This window comes from Corvus hawaiiensis, chromosome 13 (genome assembly GCF_020740725.1).
Source record: "Corvus hawaiiensis isolate bCorHaw1 chromosome 13, bCorHaw1.pri.cur, whole genome shotgun sequence".
NCBI lineage: Eukaryota > Metazoa > Chordata > Aves > Passeriformes > Corvidae > Corvus > Corvus hawaiiensis.
Genome location: NC_063225.1, coordinates 9,298,702 through 9,321,934, shown reverse-complemented (window position 1 = coordinate 9,321,934; position 23,233 = coordinate 9,298,702). Strand labels below are relative to the sequence as shown.

Genomic DNA, 23,233 nt, shown 5'->3' with positions numbered 1-23,233 from the left:
CCTTGCAGTCCTGGAGGAGTTACAGACACACAGCCAGGCCTTACTACCACTGAGTCCAGTGCCAGCCGCTGCCTGCTTTTTTAAGAAACCAGTACAGAAAGCTTTCTGACTCTGAGAAGAGCAAAAGAATCAACAAAAGCTCAACTGCCTTTGCAAAGATAGCACCAACAGTGCCAGTGTACACGAGGGTGAAAACCTCTTTATTTTCAGAGCTTCTATGGAACATTAGAAACTAGCTCGCAGTTGACAGAACACAATTTCTTCATCCAAGAATTAAGTTTTTAAAATGCTATTTTGTTTTGGGTTGGAAAGCTCAGTGATTTGGTAGTGGGAAGCCATTCATTTCAAAGCTGTGGGCTTCCATCCAGCTCTGTTCAGAAGAGTAGCTGGAAGTTGCTGCCATCAAATGGTTGTGCTGTATATGAACTGAGCTTTGGAGTTCTTGGTCCAGCCTCTGATGAATAGGAATGTAAACTCCTTTGTCTTTTCTATGTTGTTCACTCTCCAGGAAAAACAAATGGTAGTTGTCAAAAGTTGTCCTGGAGAGTGAGCACACAGAGGCCGGTGACTGCTCCACGCGTGCTTTGGAGGCAGATGATGAATTTAGTGCTTCCTAACCAGTCCTGTGGATAAACAGCGCTTCCATTCCTCGCTCAGGGAGAGTCTGAAGTAGTTTTCAAGAGCTTTCTGATGATGCATTAAAAGAAAATCTGCTTCAAAAAAATTAATAACAAGTAGCTCAAGCATATTTTAAACTGATTGCCAAGGTCACTGCTTACCCTTAAGCACTCAAATGTAGTAGGAGGAAAGAGGAAGCTCTGCAGAGACAAAGGCTGTTGGTATTCTGTGGTGTCATAGGTGTTACTGGAACGGCTCATTAGCTAAAACTGATACCTAAGAAACAAAAAACACTGACAGGTGATGTGATGCCAACTCCTGTATGTCCTATCCTTTTGTATTGCAGGTGAAAGCAAAATTCTGCATTTTGTTTCCAACATGACGCTCAAGAATCGGATTAAACTGACATGGGAGCGGTATCGCCCTCCCGATTACAGAGACCTCATTAGCTTCACTGTTTACTACAAAGAGGCGTAAGTAGATGTCGTCAGAGGTTAATCAGGGCAGTCCAAGGGAGGGCAGACAGTTCTGTTCCTAGTGCTGGATGGCTCATTCAGTTTGTGTATTTCACCCTCAAGTCCTGCTTTTGTTCTAATTCTTTTCTTGGTGGAGCACAAGTCTCCTTTAAAAAGAGGATTGGTTTGAGTCCTACAAATGGATTGTAAATCCATCAGGAAGTTTTAAATTTGAAAAGAGAGAAAGGTGGATGTCTTGGCTCTTCTCAGGGGTCTGATTTGGAGCTCTTCCTAAGTCATCATGTTGACTGAGATATTTTCCTTCTTTAGTCAAAGTACTGACTAGAGAGCGTCACAGGTCAGGAGTTTGCCCTGTCACCTTGACGACTTGTCTGCTCAGGGTTTGGGGTTATTTAGACTATCCAGCTTTGGTCATTTTCTGCATTAGTATGTCTTGATAATAGAGGATAGTGGGGCAGTTACTGGAGAAATCCAGATTACTTGGAAGATGCCTCTGCCTTTGCACATCCTTGTAACGGTTTAAAGTTTAAAGTAATTAAAGAACCAGATGAGCACAAAAATAACTCTCCAAGCAGTCTTGGAGGTGTCAAAGGGAGGTTTGGAATGCTGGTAATGATACATGGAGCAAAGATGTGACACATGGAAGCACAAATGGTTTGTGTCCAGCATCACTTGAAAAAGAACATCGTTGTGATGTTCTACAATGAAGCCAGTGTTGGCAAGTCTGCAGATATTAATAACAAGAGTTTGTATGCTCTTGCACCAGTGTTACAACTTCTGAAAAGTAGAACTCTTTGACTATATAAATGTGTTTGTATTGTGTGGAAATAAAGGGGTAAAAAGCCCATTGGACTGGTCAGGGCCAGTCTTGGAATTTTGGGTTCTTCATGGTAAAAAACATGGCCACTCTCAATAACTGTTTTGAGTTTCTTCTGTTTAGTATACGTTTATTTAAAGTCTAAGTATGTCTGAAGCATTTCAGTGCCTGTTTTGGGTAAAAAAAAAAACCAGATAAATATAGTGTTTTCTCGGAGAATGTTGCTTTTGCTCATGACTAAAACTGAACTCTGAATTTTGTACTGCTTGGAAATACAGATTTTTTTTTTCTGGTTTATTCTGCTGTGGAAAGCAAGTAAGCTTTATTTGTTTCATTGGGCAACTTTGAAGTGAGACACTCTCATACCTATATGACAATATTTGGAAGAAAATAAATATTTGTGCTTTTTTCTTTGAATATTTCAGACCATTCAAAAATGTGACAGAGTATGATGGGCAAGATGCGTGTGGCTCCAATAGCTGGAACATGGTTGATGTTGACCTGCCCCCGAACAAAGAGAACAATCCTGGAATTCTGCTGCAGGGATTGAAACCTTGGACTCAATATGCCATTTATGTCAAGGCTGTTACCCTCACAATGATGGAAAACCATCATATTCATGGAGCAAAAAGTGAAATTATATATATTCGAACCAATGCTGCAGGTGAGACGCTGGGCTCTGGGGTGAGAGGGTGATAATGCTGCAGGTGTGATTAGTGTATTATTGTGCAAGTTCTGTTGATGTGCATAGTGCTAGCAGTTTCAGTAATTATGTAAGCAGCATTAAAATTTGAATTAAAACTCTGGTTTTGCAGATATTACTTTCATTAGGAGCTATTGGAGCTTCTTGGAATTAGAATTTTAGGCTTTGTTCCATTAGTGAAGGTGAATTTTAAGTACAACTTTGGGTGGGACTGTACATGGTTGCAGTTGAACCCCTATGTTAGTGGGGCATAAGTGGAAAATCCTTTCTTTGAAATAAGAGGGTGTTTTTTCCTTGCAGTAGAGAAATGCATTAGGATTCACTCAAAAGCTTGCATGGAAATACATCATAGAGTGCTCTAGATTTAAATACCTTTCTTTTTTCTTTGTTTTTCCTTCTCTAGTGCCATCCATTCCCCTGGATGTTATTTCAGCATCCAACTCCTCATCCCAACTGATTGTGAAATGGAATCCTCCCTCTTTTCCCAACGGGAACCTCTCCTACTACATCGTGCGCTGGCAGCAGCAGCCTCAGGACAGTTACTTGTACAGACACAATTACTGCTCCAAAGGTAGGAGAACTAAATGCTCTTGTGTTGAAATGCTTGGGACTCTGCCTGCCAGGGCACTTCACTGGCAAGAGCTAAGTAGCAGCAAGTAGAGGGAATGGGAATGGGTAAACATGGATTGTTGCTGGATCCATGACTGGAGAGAAGAGAAACCAGCTCTGTTCTTTTCTTTCAAGATAAAGTCCCAATTCGAAGATATGCTGATGGGACCATTGATACAGAAGAAGCCACTGAACCCACCAAGCCAGAGGGCTGTGGGGGAGAAAAAGGACCTTGTTGTGCTTGTCCCAAGACAGAGGCAGAAAAGCAAGCGGAGAAGGAGGAAGCAGAGTACCGGAAAGTGTTTGAGAACTTCCTCCACAACTCCATTTTTGTCCCCAGGTAATGGATTTTAGACACTTCTTTGGAAGTAGGGCTGATAATTCAATTTTTTAACACTTCCTACAACTAAGATTTCCTGGATGTGAAAGCACACATAGAAACACTAAACATTACCTTTCCTTTCCTGTGAGACAATCCACAGCCTTACTTTGCAGTTTCTCTTATTTGCCAATTTTCATGTCTTTCTTTCAATTCTAGCCCATAGTAAGGGTTCTTACCAGTATTGATCAAGGATTTCAGTGATGGTTTCTTTTCAGACTCAAGAGTCACTTAAGGAGCTCATTGTCTATAAGGGTTTCGGAGATGAGCAACCTGAGGCAGACAAAGGGTTTCAGATGTGATTTTTCTCTAAATAACCATTTAAGTGCTTGTGTTCCTAATCTGAAGATTTATCTTGGAAATTAAGGGCAGAGTCACCTCACAGAATTGAAACTGGTCTTCTTTTCTCACCGCACTAATTGCAAAGGGCCTGTTGGTTTCCTGGGTCATTGCTGCAGAGAAGTATTAAATATTTCCACTCTCCCATGATAAACACCTGCTTACATGTTAAGTGGAATTGTAATGATTCTGTGCTGCAACACAGAGTAGATACTACTGAATTAATTGGTGATTTTGATCCTTGAGTTTCCAATTTATCCTTCAGGTAAGCTGTTGTTACTTTGGGTAATTGGGTGCTGGGGCAGGGCACACAGTGTACAGCTGTTGTGTTACAGTCTTTAATACGCTGTCAGATCTCAGCGGTGCACCCTGTCTCATTCTTTCTCCTGGCAGGGGAAGTCCATGGTCAAATCCCGTGTTTGAGAACTCTAAAAGTGTGGCATTGCTGCTCATTGATGCTGGTTCATATCATTCTCCATTTTGATTTTTTTGACCTTTATTCAAGGATGTGTTGAAGGGACTTGTTGGGGTTGAGACTTTGATATTTGCAATGCTTCTTAGCTTTATCCAAAAATGAGGAACTAAATGCTGCCTCTCTTGAGAGATGTGGAGTATCTTACCTGAGCTGTTAGGGTCACACTGAGCATTTGTGCAGTGTTTCCCCAGTGATGGTGAGAACCAGCAGCCAGGATCAGGTACAGGGAAGTTACAGACTCCATGTCTGATCATGATGTAATTCCTGAGCCATGGGAAATCTTAAGATCTGATTTTGGACTTCATGAAATAGCACAGCAAAGAGTTTTGAAAGCCACGTGTCAAGTCTAAACTACTTGAAAGTCTGTTGCAAAGGAGTTTTTTCTATTTCCCCAAACATTTGTAATTTAAAATGCGTTTTCTTCTCACAAATTTTCTTGCAGTCCTGCCCCCTTCCAAGAAAACTCATAGGACCTTGAACTCAGTAACAAATAAGCCAGTTCACAGAGAACTTCCTGAAAGCTTGTCCTTTTCTCTTAAATTACTGCCATTAGGGTGTTTTGTAACAGCAGGGGCAGATAAGGGACAATGCTCAGCAATAGTTGCATAGCCAAGCAACTTTTAAGAGACTGTATGTCAGGGAAATTAAAGTTTACGAGCTGGTGAGACGTCTCCATGGGACAAATCTAAGCAGCTTATTACTTGATGTCGATTTTTTTTCTTCCTTTCCCAAGGGAGAAGTTAATTAATGTGTTAATGCAAGCCTCAATAGTAGTATTTGTTTCCAGTGTTCTACCTGTCTCCAGGTTATTATGAAAGAGTTGCAGCATGTAATACAGCATGAAAGTATTTGACTGGGTGGTTTTAAGATTAAGAAGTCTGTTGATCTAATCTCCTGTGCAACTTCTGGATGACCCCATGTGTATTAGTGCCATGGTGGATTTCAAAAACAGGACTCTGCTTAGTCTTGAAGAGACACTCACAACCAGAGGAGAATAAGTTTATTCTTCAAGGTTTTTGTTTCTCTAATGAGCAGGATGGGACAGGCTCTGTGTGTAGTCTGAGCAGTAACATTAAAATTGCCATGACGTAGGAGAACAGTGAGCTTTGCTGTTAATAGCCCAAGTTTTTAAAATCTTTTTGATTTGATTTGATTTGATTTTTTATAGTGTTATTTTTAATTTTTCTCTTGCATTTCTTTTCCTTCCTCTCCCTCAATGGAATAGATGATTTTTCAAGTTTTTATCTCTAGAGTTTTCCTTATTTCCTTGGATGCTTGTTTTTTGCCTTTATCTCTGCGTTTCATGAATGCAGGAAGCCTCTTGACCGAAAAGCACTGTTATCAAATCTCATGATGTTTTAATTACATTTGCCGTGTGGTTATCCTACAGCTCTTTTCTCTTCCTGGCACAACTGTAGTTTTCACCAACAAGTTTTGTGTTCCACTTTTTCCCCAAAGACAAGGTAGGGCTGTACTCCCCCCCCACCCCCCGATATCACCAAAGAATTGAAGCTCCATGCATCCCATAAAAACAGTGATAAAGTCAGGCCTTTTGGGTTCTTGCATTGGCACATGCTTTTGTGGTTGATTGAAAATGAACTTTTTATTTTCACTGCTTTAACCACAGAATCTGTGCAAATGTTCGTTGGTTCAGGGCTAGGCATCCAATGTTTTACTGATGAAAAGTTTGTTCTTTCCACTGAGCTACAGCAGTAAATCAATACTCATCCTAAGCAGGGTGAATAGGTTTAGTAACTTCCATAGATACCAGTGTAGACGAGGCACAAATGCTTATATCTCCTATGAAATTGCCTTAACCGATGAGATACTCACTTGTGTGTTGCTTAAAACAATTTGTTGCTAACTTAGGAAATTCTTTCTTGCCTGTTTATTTCTGTGACGTGGTTTACGTGGTGGTTAGAGTGTCAAAACGACTACTCACCATGTAGTAAAGGGATTTTGGAAATTTTTGTAGTGAACTCCTAAAGAAAAAAATTCATCCAACCTCTGCCAGAAGGTTTCAAAACTGAGTGAGCCTGTTCTTGGCTCTCTCTGCAGCGTGCTGCTCTGTGGCTGTGTGTACTCAGATGATATATTTGACAGTGAATTAAGTTCTCCTGTTGAGTCGTCTTTCCTCCTGTTGTGTGTTCGAGGGAGGCCTCATTTGCCTGGTTTGTAACTTGCTCTCTGCTAGGGCTGTTGGACTTCATGTCCCTGGTACCTGTTGCACTGGCCAGGTGCTCCATGGGCATTGGTGAAGTCATTTCAGGGATAGGACTAAAGCCTAAATTGGTTTTGTAAGGTAACTCTTCTTACATTCTCCTTTACCTCCCCTGGGGCGTTGCTTTCCAAGTGTGAGCATTCCTGCAGCCCTTGGAGACAGAAGAGCAGGAGCAGTAAAGCCACACTGCCTGTAGTAGTTGGTGGTCCTATGCAGAACAGCCTCGGATCTGGGACAGGACCACGGGACAGGCACAGCATGTGGCTGTAGGGTGTTGGTTACCTGATCCGCATGGTCCTAAGAGTATCTTGATCCTTGTCCTGTCGCTCGGGGCTGTCCACTACAGCAGTTCCCCGGGCTTGAGAAAGCAATGGTGTGGCTGTAAATCCTCAACTTTTCAACTCTGCTTAAATTTCACCCAGATGCCTGTAAGGCAGAGCTGTTCATTGAACTTTTGGCTCTACACAATATTAGTGCTGAATTTTCTCACATAGGAGAATTGTTCCTTTGCAGAGCTTTTGTGTGGGTGAGAGAAGTAGAGATACATAGATGACCACTCGAGTGGTGGTGAACATTCATGGCCTTCAGCCTGCCTTCCAAGGTTTCTCCTCTCAGTGCAATACATTCTCATTTCATCACAACTGCAAAGCTAACTCTCAGTAGGCTCAGCTTCCTTTGCTAATCCAGCAAACTTCAAAACAGTTTTTCCCCACCTAACCTTTTCAACCCTTAGCATCTGATTTTTATTTTAAGCATCAACATTACTGTCATGAAACACAAATCCATGATGCTTACTGAGTAACAGTGGAGCCATTTTTTGCTGTTTGGTTTATTGTGTGAGGTCAGAAGTTTGCACATTCATCTTGGGGCGCAGTGTGAGCTTCAGAGTTTTGGTTGGTTCCCGACCAAAAGAGAGAGAAATGAGATGCACTGACATGTGGCAGGTTCAGATTAAGGGAAAGTTTTCCTCTTGTTTTGCAGTTTTATTTATTTAGCTTTTTTATTAGTTGTTGCCTGTTTTGCTGGGTTGTTTGGCACAGTCTTCCCGAAGCTAGAGAAGTGGGTTTTCTCTAAAGAACCCTTTTCTGTACCTGTGTCTGCTCCTCAGGCCCGACCGGAAGCGGAGGGACGTGTTCCGAATCGCCAATGCCACCTTGGCCACTCGCAACAGGAACGTGACCGGGACCGACCACTTCACCAATGCCTCTGACGCAGAGGAGAGTGAGGTGGAATATCCCTTCTTTGAGACCAAGGTGGATGGCAAGGAGAGAACTGTGATCTCCCATCTCCAGCCTTTCACTCTTTACCGCATCGATATTCACAGCTGCAACCACGAGGCTGACACGCTCGGCTGCAGCGCATCCAACTTCGTGTTTGCCAGAACCATGCCTTCAGGTATGCTCACACAGGGCTCCAGCCCTGCCTTTACTGGGCAGAGATCAAGCTCAGGGGGGACAAGCTCTCCCAAACCAGTTAGAATTACACTGGGGTATAGTAAAAAAAATTCTATGCAGTAGGATAAATTGGAACTACATAGATTTTTTTCTTTCAAGTCCTTGACTGGTGTGTTGTGTGTACTGAGTGATGTGTTTGAGCCTGTGCTGGGAGCTGGAGAAAGGGAGAAGTTGACTGCAGGATAATTAGGAGAGACTTTGTTTCCCAGCAATAGAAGTGAGACCCCCAGACATGGTGGGCTGAAAGGTTTTGTTCCTCGGCTCTGTGTGCTGAATAGAGCCACAGCAACGTTTCTCTGCTAATGTTTGGTTTTGCTGCGTTCACTCGGAACTGTTTGCAGATGTTGGAGTTCTGCTGGTGGGAATGTTTGCCAAATGTTTCTTCTGTCACAGAACGACCATGCATTTGTCCAGCCTGGGAACAGGAGGAATACTGTCTTTCTTTTGTGCCCAATTCCTGGCCTCTAGACTACTTCAAATAGGAAGCATTGAATGCTGTACTTGTCTTTGGGACTTCTGCGGATTGTACTTTTGAGAAGAATAGAGATGATTTTAGTGTAAGCTCATATGCATCCAGCAATGAGCTTCTGACTCCAGCAGATGTCTGGGGATATTGGATGCAGAATGGTAGCAATTTTGTTTTGTTTCTGGAAGGGAAGGCTATCATAATCCAGATCCAGCTGTGTCAGTAAAAAAAAGCAAAAACTATTGCTTTCTCAAGGAAAGAAGGAAGTCTGTGAGATCAGGGAAAAGGAAAGAAGTTTTCCCGGATTTTTAACACATGCCTCTGGAAATTAAAGGCTAAACAATCCTGTGTTCTTCTGTGTCTTTGAGAAGGTGGTCTTTTTTCAGCCCAGACTGACACAGGCTTCACATTCCTGTTAAGTTTTGAATAAGCCACATAAAATTATTAGGAACTATATAAGGATAAAGCAGTTCCTGAATTGCCAATGACACGCTGTTTTAAATGGGACAGATCTCCTGTGACTGTTTTAAGAAGGGGCTGTCAGTGGGGCAGATGTTGTGTGTTTACAGCTGTTTGCAGCCATTTGGTGGGAGTAGCTCCCTGCACTGTTTCGGTGTTGGGGAGAGTTGGGAAGGAAGAATTTGGTGCTCATAAACAGGGGGTTTTTGGCACACAGAGCCCATGCCCGGTGGAGCTGTATGCTCTGCACTGGTTTTCTGGGAACCAGTAGTTCAGACTGAGCTAATCTCCAGCAGGCCTTGGCCAATGGAGTTTGTTCCCTGGATTTGAGTGGCTCTTGCTGCAGAGCTTCTGCACCTGAAGAATATAATGAATCTTCCATTTTCCTCAACTCTTGCCTCAAGTTCCTGTTTCAGTCATAGTGTTCTTCTCACATCACCTGTAAATATTTTACAGAGGGAGCAGATAACATTCCAGGAACGGTATCATGGGAAGCAAAAGAGGAAAATACCGTCTACCTGAAGTGGTTGGAGCCTACAAATCCAAATGGGCTGATCCTGATGTATGAAATCAAATATGGGCAGCACGGCGAGGTGAGGATTTGACACTACTGCTCATAACTCTTCATTTATACACAAAAAAGGATCTTTCTTAACATGCTTCTGCGCAGTGCAACACAAACAGAAATTGTGGTTTCAGACACTCAGCACCTGCCAGCATGTCATTACCTTATTTCCTTTATTTTGAGTTCTTAAATTTCACATACCTCCTTCTGGTGTTTGAAGTAAAACTGATCAGGTGGGGCTTTTAGTTATAAAAATGAGCTTGTCCTGCAGCTATATTGCTTTCTTCAGAATGTGAAGACATTAACATGTGTTAATTGCTTTTTTCTTCTAGGAGAAGCGGGAATGTGTTTCCAGACAGGAATACAAGAAGCTTGGAGGAGCTAAACTAACTCACCTGAACCCTGGAAACTATTCTGCCAGAGTTCAGGCCACTTCCTTAGCTGGGAATGGGTCCTGGACTGAGCCCATCTCTTTCTATGTGCAGCCCAAATGTAAGACAAATGTTTGTTGTCTGTGTTGAATTGGGGGATTATTATCTTTTTAATAATTCCTGACGTTCATGTGACTGGTTGTCTGAGGTCCTTGCCTGTGCTCTGAACACTCCTCTTTCTGATGGTTCTTTGAGAACTCTTTTCTGGTCCATTTTTTTGGCAAGTGTTGACAGCCAGGAGGGGTATCTGAGGTGTGGTCCTTTCCTTGCAGCTTTGGGTATCTGTGAGAGGTGCAGCCAGGTGTGGGTGTGGAGAACACCCTGCTGTGGCTTCCTGGGATGTGCAGCTATGTTGGGAATGTGATGTTAGCCATAACAACATGGAGCTGGCGTGTACGAAACCTGTGGCAACAAGGCAAACCTGCTTTAAAAATTGCAAAATAATAGGAGAAACAAATCATTTGTGTAGATTTTTGGCTGGCAGGTTGACCTGTTCTGAGTGACATTTGATGAAAAAAATGTCCTGATTAAAGGGTGATGCTGGTCCTGACAATGGGAGTCATTTATATTTTGGAAGAACATGACCACAGAAACCCTCTTCAAGAAATTCTGTATCTAGTTGTAGAGCAGATATATCCCCAGAAAACTGCAACTCCATCTTTTATCCCTTTTTGGTTTCCTCGTTGCTGAACTTTAAACAATTTGAAGGAAAGAGCAGTGCATGTATGTTCTGACTGTAAGCAGCTGCAAGGTGAACAAAAGGTGGAAAAAAAGGTGAATGTGCAAGTGAACAATTGGGTATTGTTCACTGAGGAATGCAGGTCCTTTAAGCATAACTTGTGAAAACAAAACCCAGACAGACACTGTTCTGTACAAAATTAATGCCTTTCAGTGTCTGCTTTCTTGTTTCACTCATCTGCAGTCAGGGAGGGTTTCTGAGTGTATTTTTCCACATCAGACAAGAAAATGAGAACTTTGATTTCTTCCCTGTATGGAAATACACTGAGTGGGTTTTGAATGTTTCTTTGTTAACAGAGGTTTTATAGAAACCCTGATACAATTGTTTTCTTGTTGGTTGCAGCAGCAAACTATGGAAACTTCCTGCACTTGGTAATTGTGCTCCCTATTGCTCTGCTGCTCATCCTTGGGGGATTGCTGGTAATGCTCTATGTCTTTAACAAAAAGAGGTGAGTTCTATGTGCTGGTGCCTAAGCCTGCAGGAGGGGAATTGTTTATTTTCAAATCTGCACCCATGGAGCAAGTTAGAAACTAAAAAGAGAAATGGCATTCAGAGGAGTCGAGAGGCTGAAGTAGATTCTGCCTTGGTGTGGAAAAGGAGGTGGTTTAGAGTTACCAGCATCTGGCTGCTGCTGCTGCTGGAGATATGAAGAGGCTTTTTATTGCAGTATCATGTTTGAATGGGAGGAGGAAGGCTTGTGAGGAACATATCAGTGGGGCAGTGATGGCACACACCGGACTTTTATAATCAGAAGATTTGGCTGAAATACGGGTCAATATAAATCAAGAAAACTTAGTTCCATTTAGGTTACTCTGATTTTTTTTCAAATTCTAGAGGGTTTTTTGAAGACTTTACATCCACTTAAAAAATTATATCCTATGCTGGCCAAGAGCAGTCATTGGGACTGTTCTGTTAATTTGTTTTCCTCAGTTTTGGTTTTTTTGTAACTAGTGATTTATTTTTTTTATCTCATTGAAATACATAACGAGAACTTAATGGCAGTACAAATGTTCAGTCTTGCAACTTTCTAGTTATGGAGGTTTTTTTATTAGTCTCTCATTAATTATGCTCATTGAGTATCCCATGATTTCCAGCTCTAATTCACTGGTAGCACTGCACACAGTGGTACCAGTTCTGCTCAAGCTCTCCAGAAAGGACTTTGTCTCTGGTGATTACAATACCTGCTTTGCCTTCCTGAGGCTCTCCTACATGAAATTCCTGAAAATTTTTCCTTCTTCAAACTGTTGTTTTAGCACAAGAATGTTTGTGAGCCTGTCTCCTGCAAAATCTCTCAAGGTGCATTTATTATGTTTCTTGTTCTGAAAATCATCCCAGTAAAACTGGGAGATGTGGTTTTAAATAAAAAAATAGAACCACTTAGGAAATAGTTGAATGGAATCCCCCATTAAAAAGAGTCTTGTCTTTTGCTAAAAAACATCTCTCCCACAGCAGAGCTGATGATGGTAAAGTGCATTCTCAGCCACACGTCTCCTGGTTGTATAAAAATATAGCTGCCTTTCTTAAAAACAAGTTTACCCAGCAGCTAAAAGTACCTTGTGTTTACATTTTCCTGGTGCTGATTTGGTAGAGTCCAGAATTCCTGGGAAGCTATTTTGGACTGTGTTCCCATTGATTATGTGAGGTAGATAAGATTTCAGTTTGTCCCCTTTGTCTGAAAAACTCCACATATAGTAAATAATATTCTGTGTTTGAACAAGCAGTGGAAAAGCTGTAGAAGAGATGGTCTGAAATATACTCAGACTTAAAGATTAAAGAAATCAAACTCAATGTTTCCACAGGAACAGTGACAGACTGGGCAATGGAGTACTTTATGCTTCTGTGAACCCCGAGTACTTCAGTGCCTCAGACGGTGAGTGTAACCTTCTACTTGTGTGCTCCTACTGTCATGTGTTCTGTTGGTGTCTGACTTTGGAAAGGTATGAAACTCTAAAAGGCATGTTGTAAAACCACTTCCTCTGTTTTATTAGCACATCCCTGGAATCCACAATTGCTAATATGTAAATGCCACTTGTCTATTGAAACCAGGGAGTTTTTGAATTGTTTTCCTGTCGTTTTATCTACCTGAGTCTAATTCAAATTCACTAGTTTCACTTTCAGATTGTCACCTACTTTTCCAGTGATGTTTTCGCTGGAATGAAGGAAGAATGAATGAATTTGTGGTCTTTCATATTTGCCATCTTAAGCTCTGTTTTGCCCTGTTGAAACAAACTCACTACTTGAAGAAATCAGAACATCAGACAAATTTCCTTGAGGTCCCAGTTTTTCTGTTTATGGGTTAGGTTGGTGCTGCTGTTGTAGAATTCTTGCTGGAATAGTGTTTCCAGAAGCCCCCAGGAGACCAGTGGGTTTACCCAGAGTGGCAGTGGACTATTTTACTGTTATTTTTTATAGCAACACCATTAGGGTTAAAGGTCTGTCAGTGTTCATGCTATAATCCTCTATTTTCATCCTGTCACTTCACCCATGCAGAGCATGTGACACAACTGTCCCCTCCTTTGGTGACTGGCAGGCAGCAGCATCAGTGAGTACCTGGATGTCTTCTTGCCTGAGGCAGTCCTGCCTCCTGGCAGTCACCTTCTGAGAGCTCTCTTCTGCCTAAGATCAAAGACCTGCAGCAGCAGCAGCAAGTTCTGCCTTTGCTGGTGCAACGGTGTGTGTGCAAGGGATCAGAATAGTACCATGCAAAGAGCTGCTGGATCAGAGTCTGCTTGTCATAAAATCAGTCTGTTAATAGAGAATGCAGCAGACACTAAACTGATGCAGATGATCGAGTGTGTTTGATGCTGTCTGGGAGAATTAGGAGAGCAAGCATTCCAAGAAAAGATTTAACCTAAAGCATTTATTTGAGCTTCTTCTCACCCTGGTTTTGTGCTTTGAGGTTCCTTATTTCTATCCCAGTATGTTAGTACTGTAGTGAGGCTGCTTTAAGTCCATGTACACCTTTCTTGCAGATTTATTTGTATGCCATCGTTCCCCTTCCTCTGTATGGGAAAGACCCTGGACTGTTCGCACATGTGGTGCAAGGTCTCAGCATTCTGTGTAGGGTTTGAACGCTAAAATTGTAGGGGCAGTTGCTGTTGTGGAGCAGGGAGTGATCACAGCAGGGGCAGCAGTGGAACATCACGGCCTGTTCTCTCTCCCCTCAGTGTATGTTCCAGATGAATGGGAGGTGCCCCGGGAGAAGATCACCATGTGTCGGGAGCTTGGGCAAGGCTCCTTTGGAATGGTGTACGAGGGAATAGCCAAGGGAGTGGTGAAGGATGAGCCAGAGACCAGGGTGGCCATCAAGACAGTCAATGAGTCCGCGAGCATGCGCGAGAGGATTGAGTTCCTGAACGAGGCCTCGGTGATGAAGGAGTTCAACTGTCACCATGTGGTGAGTCCTGAAGATGTGACGAGGCTGTGACTCATCCAGCCCTGGTGCTTACTGACGTGAGGCTGTTCTGGGCATGTCTGCCCTGAAGTGGGAATTTGGCTTTTTAGCTTCAATTCTGTGCAGCTTTGTAATATTATTGTGAAACCTCAGTCAGAAAGTGGAACCAAATCTACATTCAGACCTTTCCCACAGGTTCCCACAGGGCTACCTATCAACATGAAAAAATGATAATTAGCTGTACTTGTACTGAACATTTGTTTTTCCTCTGCCAGGTTCGGCTGCTTGGTGTTGTTTCTCAGGGCCAGCCTACGCTGGTTATCATGGAGCTGATGACACGTGGCGACCTCAAAAGTTACCTGAGATCATTGAGGCCAGACACAGAGGTGAGTCATGAGTTGCTGGATGTTTGTTTCTTCAGTTTGAATCATCTTGAACAAGACAGCCTCACGTTAGAAGCAGCAGGCAATTAGCCTTTCCTGCCCTTCTCCTTCAGTCTAAGGACAAAACATGAGCTATTGTGTGATCTCCAACAGCTCTTTCATGAGGCAGTGCAGAGTGCCACATGGGATAGGTTCCTTCTTGTGTCACTGAGTCCTCTTTTCCAGATTTACATTAGATCTCTTGTCTGATCTACTTTCTCATCAAGATGTTACAGAAATTGGCTGGTTTAAGAACATGTGTTAGGATAATTGTTTCATGTTGTGTGTCCTGCCCATTGCCCCTGCTGGAAAGTAAATATCTGTTATCTTAGCTCCTGTGCAAAGTGTCATGCATAGGCCATCAGTCTAACAGCTAGAATTGTCACACATGATACAGGGTCTGAAGGATAAAGATGACACACAGGTCACTTGCCACTGAAATCACAGCAGCCTATGCAGAAAATGAGCTCAGCAGCTTTTGCCCTTGATCTAGAAATTCCGATGTGGATAAATTAAAGGAGCAGAACATGAGGACAGTATGTGCACAAGAGAATGAACGTGGTCTGTTAATTTTTTTGATCTTCATCTTTCTCAGAACAACCCTGGGCAGGCTCCCCCGACCCTGAAGAAGATGATCCAGATGGCGGGAGAGATCGCCGACGGCATGGCCTATCTCAATGCCAACAAGTTCGTACACAGGGACCTCGCCGCCAGGAACTGCATGGTGGCTGAGGACTTCACAGTCAAAATTGGAGGTGGGCTGCCCTGACTCTTACACAGGTCATAGAATCATCCCGGAAAATCAGTGTCTTAGAAGGCTTTTAATTTACTTTTTTTTTTTTTTTTAACTGAGCTCTAGTTTAAATGTCTGCAGAATGAAATATGTTCCTTGTGAAGACTTGCAGTGATTTAAGACCTGTGAGAAGTTAACACTGAGTTAACCTCTGGAATACCTCTGCTTGCTGTTGTTCCAGTGAGGCAATAGTATAGCATGCGGGTTTAAAAAGAGCTGGTGAGGCAGTGATTTAGGTGCAGGTACTGCAGACGTCTGGGTGGATGGTGTAGTTACCACTGGTGTGTCATTCACATCTCTGTTAATGGACAAAAATAATTCTACCTTCTGTTTATTGATTCAAGAATGAGAATTTTAGGATTATTTTAAATCATAATCTGAGTTGGAAGTGGAATGACTTCAGCTGGGTGCTTTCCAGTCTAAACTGGAGTTCTGCTTCCCAGACAGCTGAATGGCTTTTCTTCTGCTCTGCTGTTAGATCACCAATTTTTTTTTCCTTTTACCATCCCTCCAAAATAGTGTCAGCTGAGTTTTTTCAGTCTTCTCTCCAGAGAGTGTGATTTTAAGCTGTTGGCTGTTTTTGAGTTGTGCATATTAAAATAACGTGTATAGCAACAGCCTTTTGCTGTAGGAAACTAATTCTTTTTCTCTGAGCTTAACTCAGCTATTTTGATAATTTGTGTAAGTAATCCTGTCATTTGGGAGAAAGAAAAAATGATTTCATTTTGAGTCAGTTAATTAGGAAATAAGATCTTTTGGGGATTTTGTGTATTTTCTGCAGGTTCGTGGGAAGTCAGCCTAAATCCTTCCCATTCCAGTTTTCTCCTCCTGCCTCCATCAGCTTGTTTTACAATTCTTTAAACTGAAGATATGGTGCATTTCTTCCCTTTAACATGTTCTTGGTTACCCCAGAAGCATTTTGTAAATGTGCTGCATTGCTCTTGTTTATGTACCAGCATTAAAAATCCCCTCATGCAGAAACAGTTTAGGAGCATCTTGGCTGGAACACGCCAACTCAGACTGTTCAGATCTCAGAGGAAGAGCTTTATGCCACACTACCCTGTGCTCACTGCGTGTCTGTTTCTTATTTGCATTACATTTTGAAAGAATCTTCCGTTCAGCCGGGATAAAGTCACCCTGGTGTGTGGGAGTGATGGAAGAGCTGCACAGATGGGCTTTTTAGTCATAATCGCTGAGGGTACCGGTGTCCCTGGTACGCAGGGAACGTTGTGCTTGGTCACTCACCACAGACTGGTGATAACTGAGAGAGCTGGGGGAGTTCTGTACACGTTTCCTGGGGGGAAAAACGGGGCAGTTACAGGTCTGTGTTGGTAAAATGGATTTTGCCCTCTGTGTCATCAGACAGCATTTAATATCAGTCAGAGGTCTGATGATCCCTGATTTATTAACTTTTTGGTTGGTATCTGAGAACACTGTAACTGGTTTCAATAGACAAGAGTGAGACCCAGCAGTTCTGTCTCAGGCTGATTGTACAGAAAAAAACACTGGAATAAATTTGAGTTACAGTCAAGGGGATGAACATTTTTAGATGCAAGTCTTGAAAATGCTTACAAATTTACAGCTAAGCATGGATATAACCGGAAGTATGTCTTTAATATTTGTGTGTGTTAATCGCAAATGAGCAGCGTAATCCTCTGTAGCGCCTGAAATAGAATATTGTACAGAAACTGGGAATTACCTTTGGAAATAGGAAAAAGAAAACCAAGGGAAATATTTCTTTCAACATGTGAGGTTCTTCAGTTAAACACACTAGTTATAAGTACTAAAGGAGTTTCTTACACTCCTTAAAAAAACAAAAGAAAATCACTGAATTTGGGGAACAATTCGTGAATTATATGACCTTCAAAAGACTCATCTTACTGCAAAGCTTGAGCATAAATGCTGTAACTTTTCACATTCCTATATTTAAACCATTCAGACTTGTCAGTGGCACAGTCTGTTGGTGGTGTTGGGAGGGAAGGTCACCAGCCCTGAGGCAGCAGCTGAAGTGTCTGCAAAGTCAAGTGTCACGGGAACACAGTGCAGACTCCTCACACCCGAGTGTGATTCTCTGGCTTGTAGGAAGGGGAAATGTTCATCATTTTCTCACACAAATTCAAGGTATTTCTACCTTCTAGATTTTGGCATGACGAGAGATATCTACGAGACAGATTATTACCGGAAAGGAGGGAAGGGTTTGCTGCCTGTCCGCTGGATGTCCCCGGAATCACTGAAAGATGGAGTCTTCACAACACACTCCGACGTCTGGTAACAAAAAAGGGCTCTGAAAAACTGCTTTAACCCCCTTCTTCCTAGCCTCTCTTCTTGTCTTAGTAGACTTAATTAAGTATACTGCTTCTCCTGCCCATTCAGAGGTAACCCTCTTGTTCCACAAGTTCATGTTTCAGCAAGAACTCTTGAGATTAAATTTTGCTCTCAGGGAGAGCAGAATTAAATGGATTTCCAAAACTGGAGGTGGCAGCATGTTTCCTGCTGTTAGTTGTAAAATCAGTTGTGCAGTGAAAAACATTACCTTCACCTGGAAGAGCAAATTGTCATTTTTTAAATTGCCCTCCTTCAAGAAAAGCATTACAAGTTGCCAGGAATATGGAAAGGTTCTTAGTGCTGACCTCCTTTTCCATCAAAACCTTCTGTGTAAATGACTCCACTTTCCCCCAGATGAGTTGTGTACTCTTGCAGGCTTTTTGGGGGAGTTCTCCCTTGTGCATATCCCTCTCCATTTGGAGCTTCGTTTGCTTGTTTTATATACTGCAAGATGTAGAAATAGGGTTTTCTTTCAAAGCACACTGCATGCTTGCTGTATCTGTGCAGTTATTAATAGAGGCATGTACTTGGGAGAAGTAATCCCCTGGAACAATTCCGCACACACCCCCCAGCTTTTGGAGATAGGTAAGGAGGACTTGGCAGAAGATGGTTGTGTACTCGCAAAACCTCTTCTCTTTATGGTTTCTCGGCCTTCCTAACAAGATGTTTTTACTGCTGATCTGTTAAAGAATTGGCAGCTGATTGCCTCCAAATGTCTAGAAGTCAGTAGGAATGGTGTTTGAGGAGTAAACTGCATTTTCCTTGAGCAGGTTGAGGAGTTTGGAGTCAGTGGTCTGTAGTTCACAGCACCAGCTCTGAACGAAAAGTTCCTAAGAGGAATTCAAGTGAAAAAGCAGAGCACCAGAATGATGCTTAAATTTTATTTTACATATGGCTAGTAACTTACTTTTGAATCCAGTAACCCTCAGACTTGGAAGCAGATGAAAACAGCCACGTTGAGTTGAAGGGAAGCCCTGTATCAGCCATTTATCTGATGGAACAGTGCAGGCATGCTTTTGGCAGTCCCCCCAGTAAAAGAATTTTGGGACTTGTAATGGCTTCACAAAGCAGACAGAAATTTGGACTGTGTCACTAGAAAATCCACAGATGCAGAACTGACCAAGTCTGGAGTGAAGAGCTGGCAGAGCTGTCTGTTCTTACCACACAACAGGAATTTTCAGGTTCAGCTGTTGCCTCCAAAGGGTTCGGCCGCAGATCAGGGTGAGCAGTGGGGATGTCCCATGTGTGTTCCACACCTGCTTTCCTTTAGCCTGGGACTGTTAATGTGATGTTACTCTTCAAACATAACTCAAATTCCAAACAAAAACCCCCCAGGTGTGATGCCAAATCAAGCGTCAGAAGTAAATTAGCGCTGTAGTTGTTGCAGGAAGGACGTAAGCGCTTCCCTAAAAAGGAAGAGAGGAGGTTTAGATGGGATATTAGGAAGAAATTCTTCCTTGTGAGGGTGGTGAGGCCCCAGCACAGGTTGCCCAGAGAAGCTGTGGCTGCCCCTGAATCCCTGGAAGTGTCCAAGGCCAGGTTGGATGGGGTTTGGAGCAACCTGGGATAGTGGAAGGGGTCCCTGCCCATGGCAGGAGGTGGAACAAGATAAGCTTTAAGGTCCCTTCCCGCCCAAACCATCCTGGGATTCCGTGATTTGGCATTCGTTGGTCTGTCAGTCCAAAGCAGGATTGTGCAAACAATATTGCAGTTCATCAGTGGGACAGTCTGACTGAATATCCTGGCCTGGAAAGTAGTTTACTGGTTACAGGATTGGAAAGTTGAAGAGGAGGAGCAGTAAAATCTTGACAGATTTTTACTTGAAAGCATAGAGGAAAAAAATTGCTTTATGGAGAGGAGGCCCACAGTACTCGTGGGTATTTCAGAGAGTTTCTCCTTGGGATGGTTTGGCATCTTAATTGTTAGGAGTGATTTACTCTGAAATTTGGTTCACAGGGATGTACTTGTCTGGAGGCACAAAAAAATGGGCTCAACATGAGAAATTTGCTGTTTGTTTAGAACATGTATCCACAGCGACAGAGAAATTTCAATCTAAATTCCAAATGTAGTGGAGCTTGACTTAGCACTGTCATGAAATACTGTCTATTTATTTGATCTGCTTATGGCTAAAAGGATCATTCCTTCTCAGTGACTTTTACTACAGGCACTATACATTGGAGGTCTCTTCATGCCAGGAAAAACTTCTTCAATCCTTCTATTGGTTCAGATTTGAAGTTGCTCAGTGTAAACTGTGGAGCTTAGCTGTTTTGGGGGCCGTTTATTTGCATCAAACAGTAAACAAAAGGGTTTTCATGCCTTTCTGGGCAGATACTGTGACGTGTAGTTCCATGTTGTTCGAGATCAGTTTCAGAAGCCAAGATGTCAAAAAGACAAAACCCTGTCGAGTGGTTAGAGTCTAGGATTTATAAGCTGTAAGGTGAAATGGCAACTGCAAGAAGAGCATCTGGAGGTTTGAAGGGTGGAGCTTTATTTTAGCAACTCATTCTTTTATTGCTTTTCAGGCTGAAGAATGAGGTAATTAGACGGGGCTGGGTTTTTTTGTAGTTAGGGAAGGAGGACATTTTAAAATTAATGTAATACTGTTCAGGGTGAGGGTGGATTTCTATAAATAAATCCTCAGCATCTTGCATTCTTTCAGGGCTGGTAGTTGCCTGGAAGGAGCAACCTGAGTTTATTTGTTAGGATAATCTGATGAATAGGTGTGCAAGACTTGTCCTCGTTATCCCTGCGGTGATCAAAGAAGCTTCAAAGGCACCCAAATGTTGAGTTGACCCCCTGTCCCTCCCTCCCCTGAAAGGAAAACAATTGCAAGGCAGTTTGTGGCTTCTGGCTCCAGATGCAAACCAGTTTAGATCCCAGGGATAGCTGAAAGATAAAACCACTCAGCCATAACCAGCTAATGACACTGGACTCCTGTTTTCATAACAGCCCCCCCGGTGGAACTGCATGTTTTTCACTCAGCTTGACTCAGCATTTTACCACACAAGTCAGACAGCATTGAGATTTTCCTTCTTTGCCCAGCAGCTCTAAAAGTAGATGACTCTTCTGTGCAGGGCAGACAATTTGAGCTGTGTCTGCTCAATAAACTAATTTTAAATTGAGATATTTTTAGAAAGTGTCAATACTTACATCCAAGCTACCCAATTATGTAACTATGCTTATCTTCCTTCGCCCGTAATCAATTCCTATTATTACACAAACTGCTTTTTTCACTAACACTGTCCTTTGTAGTTATCTGGAAGGAGCTGGAAGCTCTGTTTCAAGAACATAGTTACATGCATGTTTCAAAGGGGTAACTTGAGTTTTTCTCACCTGAGCCCTTTTCTCACCAGAGTAGGTGTGCTTGAAGTCAGCAGTCTCTTGAGGGAGGTGATGTGACTGTCACCACAGGCACTTTTTTTGAGCAACTGGAATTCTTTGTTAAAAGAAAATACCCATGGACACCCACTACTCAGCATCTTGTAAGAAATACACCCTTGTAAAGATGGCTAGGACCCCTAAAAATGTGATCTTCCCTGCAGGTCCTTCGGAGTGGTGCTGTGGGAGATCGCAACGCTGGCGGAGCAGCCATACCAGGGCATGACCAACGAGCAGGTGCTGCGCTTCGTCATGGAAGGGGGGCTGCTGGAAAAGCCAGACAATTGTCCTGACATGCTGTAAGTGCCACCACTGCCCTGTGGGCACAGCTTGTGCTTCCTGACCCCTGCAGTGTCTGCTCTTCCCACCTACCACAGGAGGGGCTGTTAGAGAGTGACAGTCGTGGGAGGGGCTGCTCAAACAGTCTCTGTCAATCCAGTATTTTATGGTAGTGAGACATTCTAGAAAACAACTTTGCTTGTGGCCAGAATCTCAGAATCTCACCTTGGGCTATCTGTCTCCTAATAAGCAAACAAAACCCAAGCTTTGTGCTACTGAATAAAATTAGACTTAATAAAAACCCGTAAGTGGCACTTGCTACAGCAGGAGGCTCTGTGCCTAAATCATGTCTCTCCTGCTTAAAGTAATTCTGTTGAGCATAAAGCGAAAAAAGAGCAGGGGACAAGCTGAAATGTGTGTAAACACTGGAATTCAACTTCATAGTTCAGCATACAGATAAATTAAAGTATCTGAAGCTGGGTTGGATGTGCTGTTTCAGTCAAAGCACTCATCCCATTGGGATAAATAAATCCCCCCTGCTAACAGTTTCCTTCCCTGCAAGCACAGGGAGAGGTTTCCACAGAAAAACCTCTCCCTTACCCCAGGATCGACCCAAAGCCTCACAGCAGCAGAGGGTGTGCAGTGCAGCAGCTTCAGTTTTTAGCTTTACATTGCTGAAATACTTCTGCTGGCCTTTGTGTACAGCAGTTTCAGTTGTTCAGACTTTATTGCTTTGATATACTTCCCAAACTGACTTTTGGGAAGGAAATACTGTGTCTTGCAGTTATTGAAATTTGTTGGAGGCCCACAGAAGGGATACAATCACTTAAGGGCCTCAGCTGCTTGGGATTCTTAGGAAAATAGCTTTTTTGGCTGGAGCCTGGCTGTGGTTTCAGATGACAGGCAGTGTTGTTTTGTTGTTTGAGGGGGGTGGGTGGTATATGCAGGAGGAGGTGTAGCTGCCATGTGATTCCTTGGTTTCACATTCCTTCCCTTTTGGGATGCTGTGGAGAATTCCTGGCAGTCGGATTGAGTGGACATTGTTTAACATGGTCAGAACTGTGTAATGGGGATGGGCACAAATGGGGAAGAACAGGGATGTGACGAGTTCAGCTCCCTGAGTTCACAGGAAAAAAGTACCTCTGCAGTGAGAAAAAACTCACTGGGAAGAGATCCAGGATTAGAATTCCCATTAACCTGGGGCCTGTGTGATATGGGCAGGGGTGGGAGGGGAGTCAGGCCAGAAGTTCTCTCTGCTGCAGCCCACCCAGTTCTCCTTCCTCCCCCTCCTCAGGGAATCTCCTGTGCTCCAGGGCTGTTGCTACTGGATGAATTCACTTCCAAGGTCCAGGCTTGTGAGCGGGGAGACCTTGGTTAAAGTCTGGCAGAGCAAATCTTTGCACCAGTGTGTAACAGCCAAGGCCGTTCTTGTGCTGCTCCTCATGGAGAAGCTGTTCACACGTTGGTTCTGCCCAGCAGGATTCAGCCTGACAGTGCAGAGGTGCAGAATAAAAAAACTCTGCATTTGAATTGTGCTGCTTTGCTCTGTCAGAAAAATGAGGCTGAACTCAGACCTAAGGCACATCCACTTTAGTAGTGATTTTTTGGTTTGCTTTTTTTCAGTGATAAAGTTGAGTATAAAACATCCTGGCTTTATCCCAAATGTAAAAAAAAAAGAATGTATTGACCTTGCTGTGACTTGCTTTTGCTCCCTTTCAGCTTGTTTTGTCTTTGTTGTAGTACAGACACCCAAATCTGCTGAAATTCAAATAGGCAGTTGTAGGAATAACAGTAGGGAGTTCCAGGAATAACCTTCACCTTTGTTCCCTGCACATGCACTTGGCCATTAAAAAACCTCTTATGTTCCTGTGGTGCTTTATTCTTTGCATGT

At 42.9% G+C, this 23,233-nt stretch overlaps 1 protein-coding gene across 2 annotated transcripts in view; it reads left to right on the top strand.

Annotated features, from left to right (window-relative positions):
• Positions 1–23,233, top strand: part of IGF1R (insulin like growth factor 1 receptor) — a 173,846-nt gene that overhangs the window by 138,850 nt on the left and 11,763 nt on the right. The window contains exons 7-20 of one of the 2 annotated variants that reach the window (XM_048317237.1): positions 965–1,091; positions 2,337–2,575; positions 3,018–3,185; positions 3,359–3,563; positions 7,746–8,032; positions 9,473–9,609; positions 9,914–10,073; positions 11,097–11,199; positions 12,551–12,621; positions 13,919–14,148; positions 14,421–14,531; positions 15,163–15,322; positions 17,499–17,628; positions 21,228–21,362. In XM_048317237.1, coding sequence (XP_048173194.1) covers positions 965–1,091; positions 2,337–2,575; positions 3,018–3,185; positions 3,359–3,563; positions 7,746–8,032; positions 9,473–9,609; positions 9,914–10,073; positions 11,097–11,199; positions 12,551–12,621; positions 13,919–14,148; positions 14,421–14,531; positions 15,163–15,322; positions 17,499–17,628; positions 21,228–21,362 — 2,263 coding nt within the window. Of the gene's footprint in view, positions 1–964; positions 1,092–2,336; positions 2,576–3,017; positions 3,186–3,358; positions 3,564–7,745; positions 8,033–9,472; positions 9,610–9,913; positions 10,074–11,093; positions 11,200–12,550; positions 12,622–13,918; positions 14,149–14,420; positions 14,532–15,162; positions 15,323–17,498; positions 17,629–21,227; positions 21,363–23,233 lie in introns of both variants that reach the window. The other variant, XM_048317236.1, reaches the window with a different exon arrangement.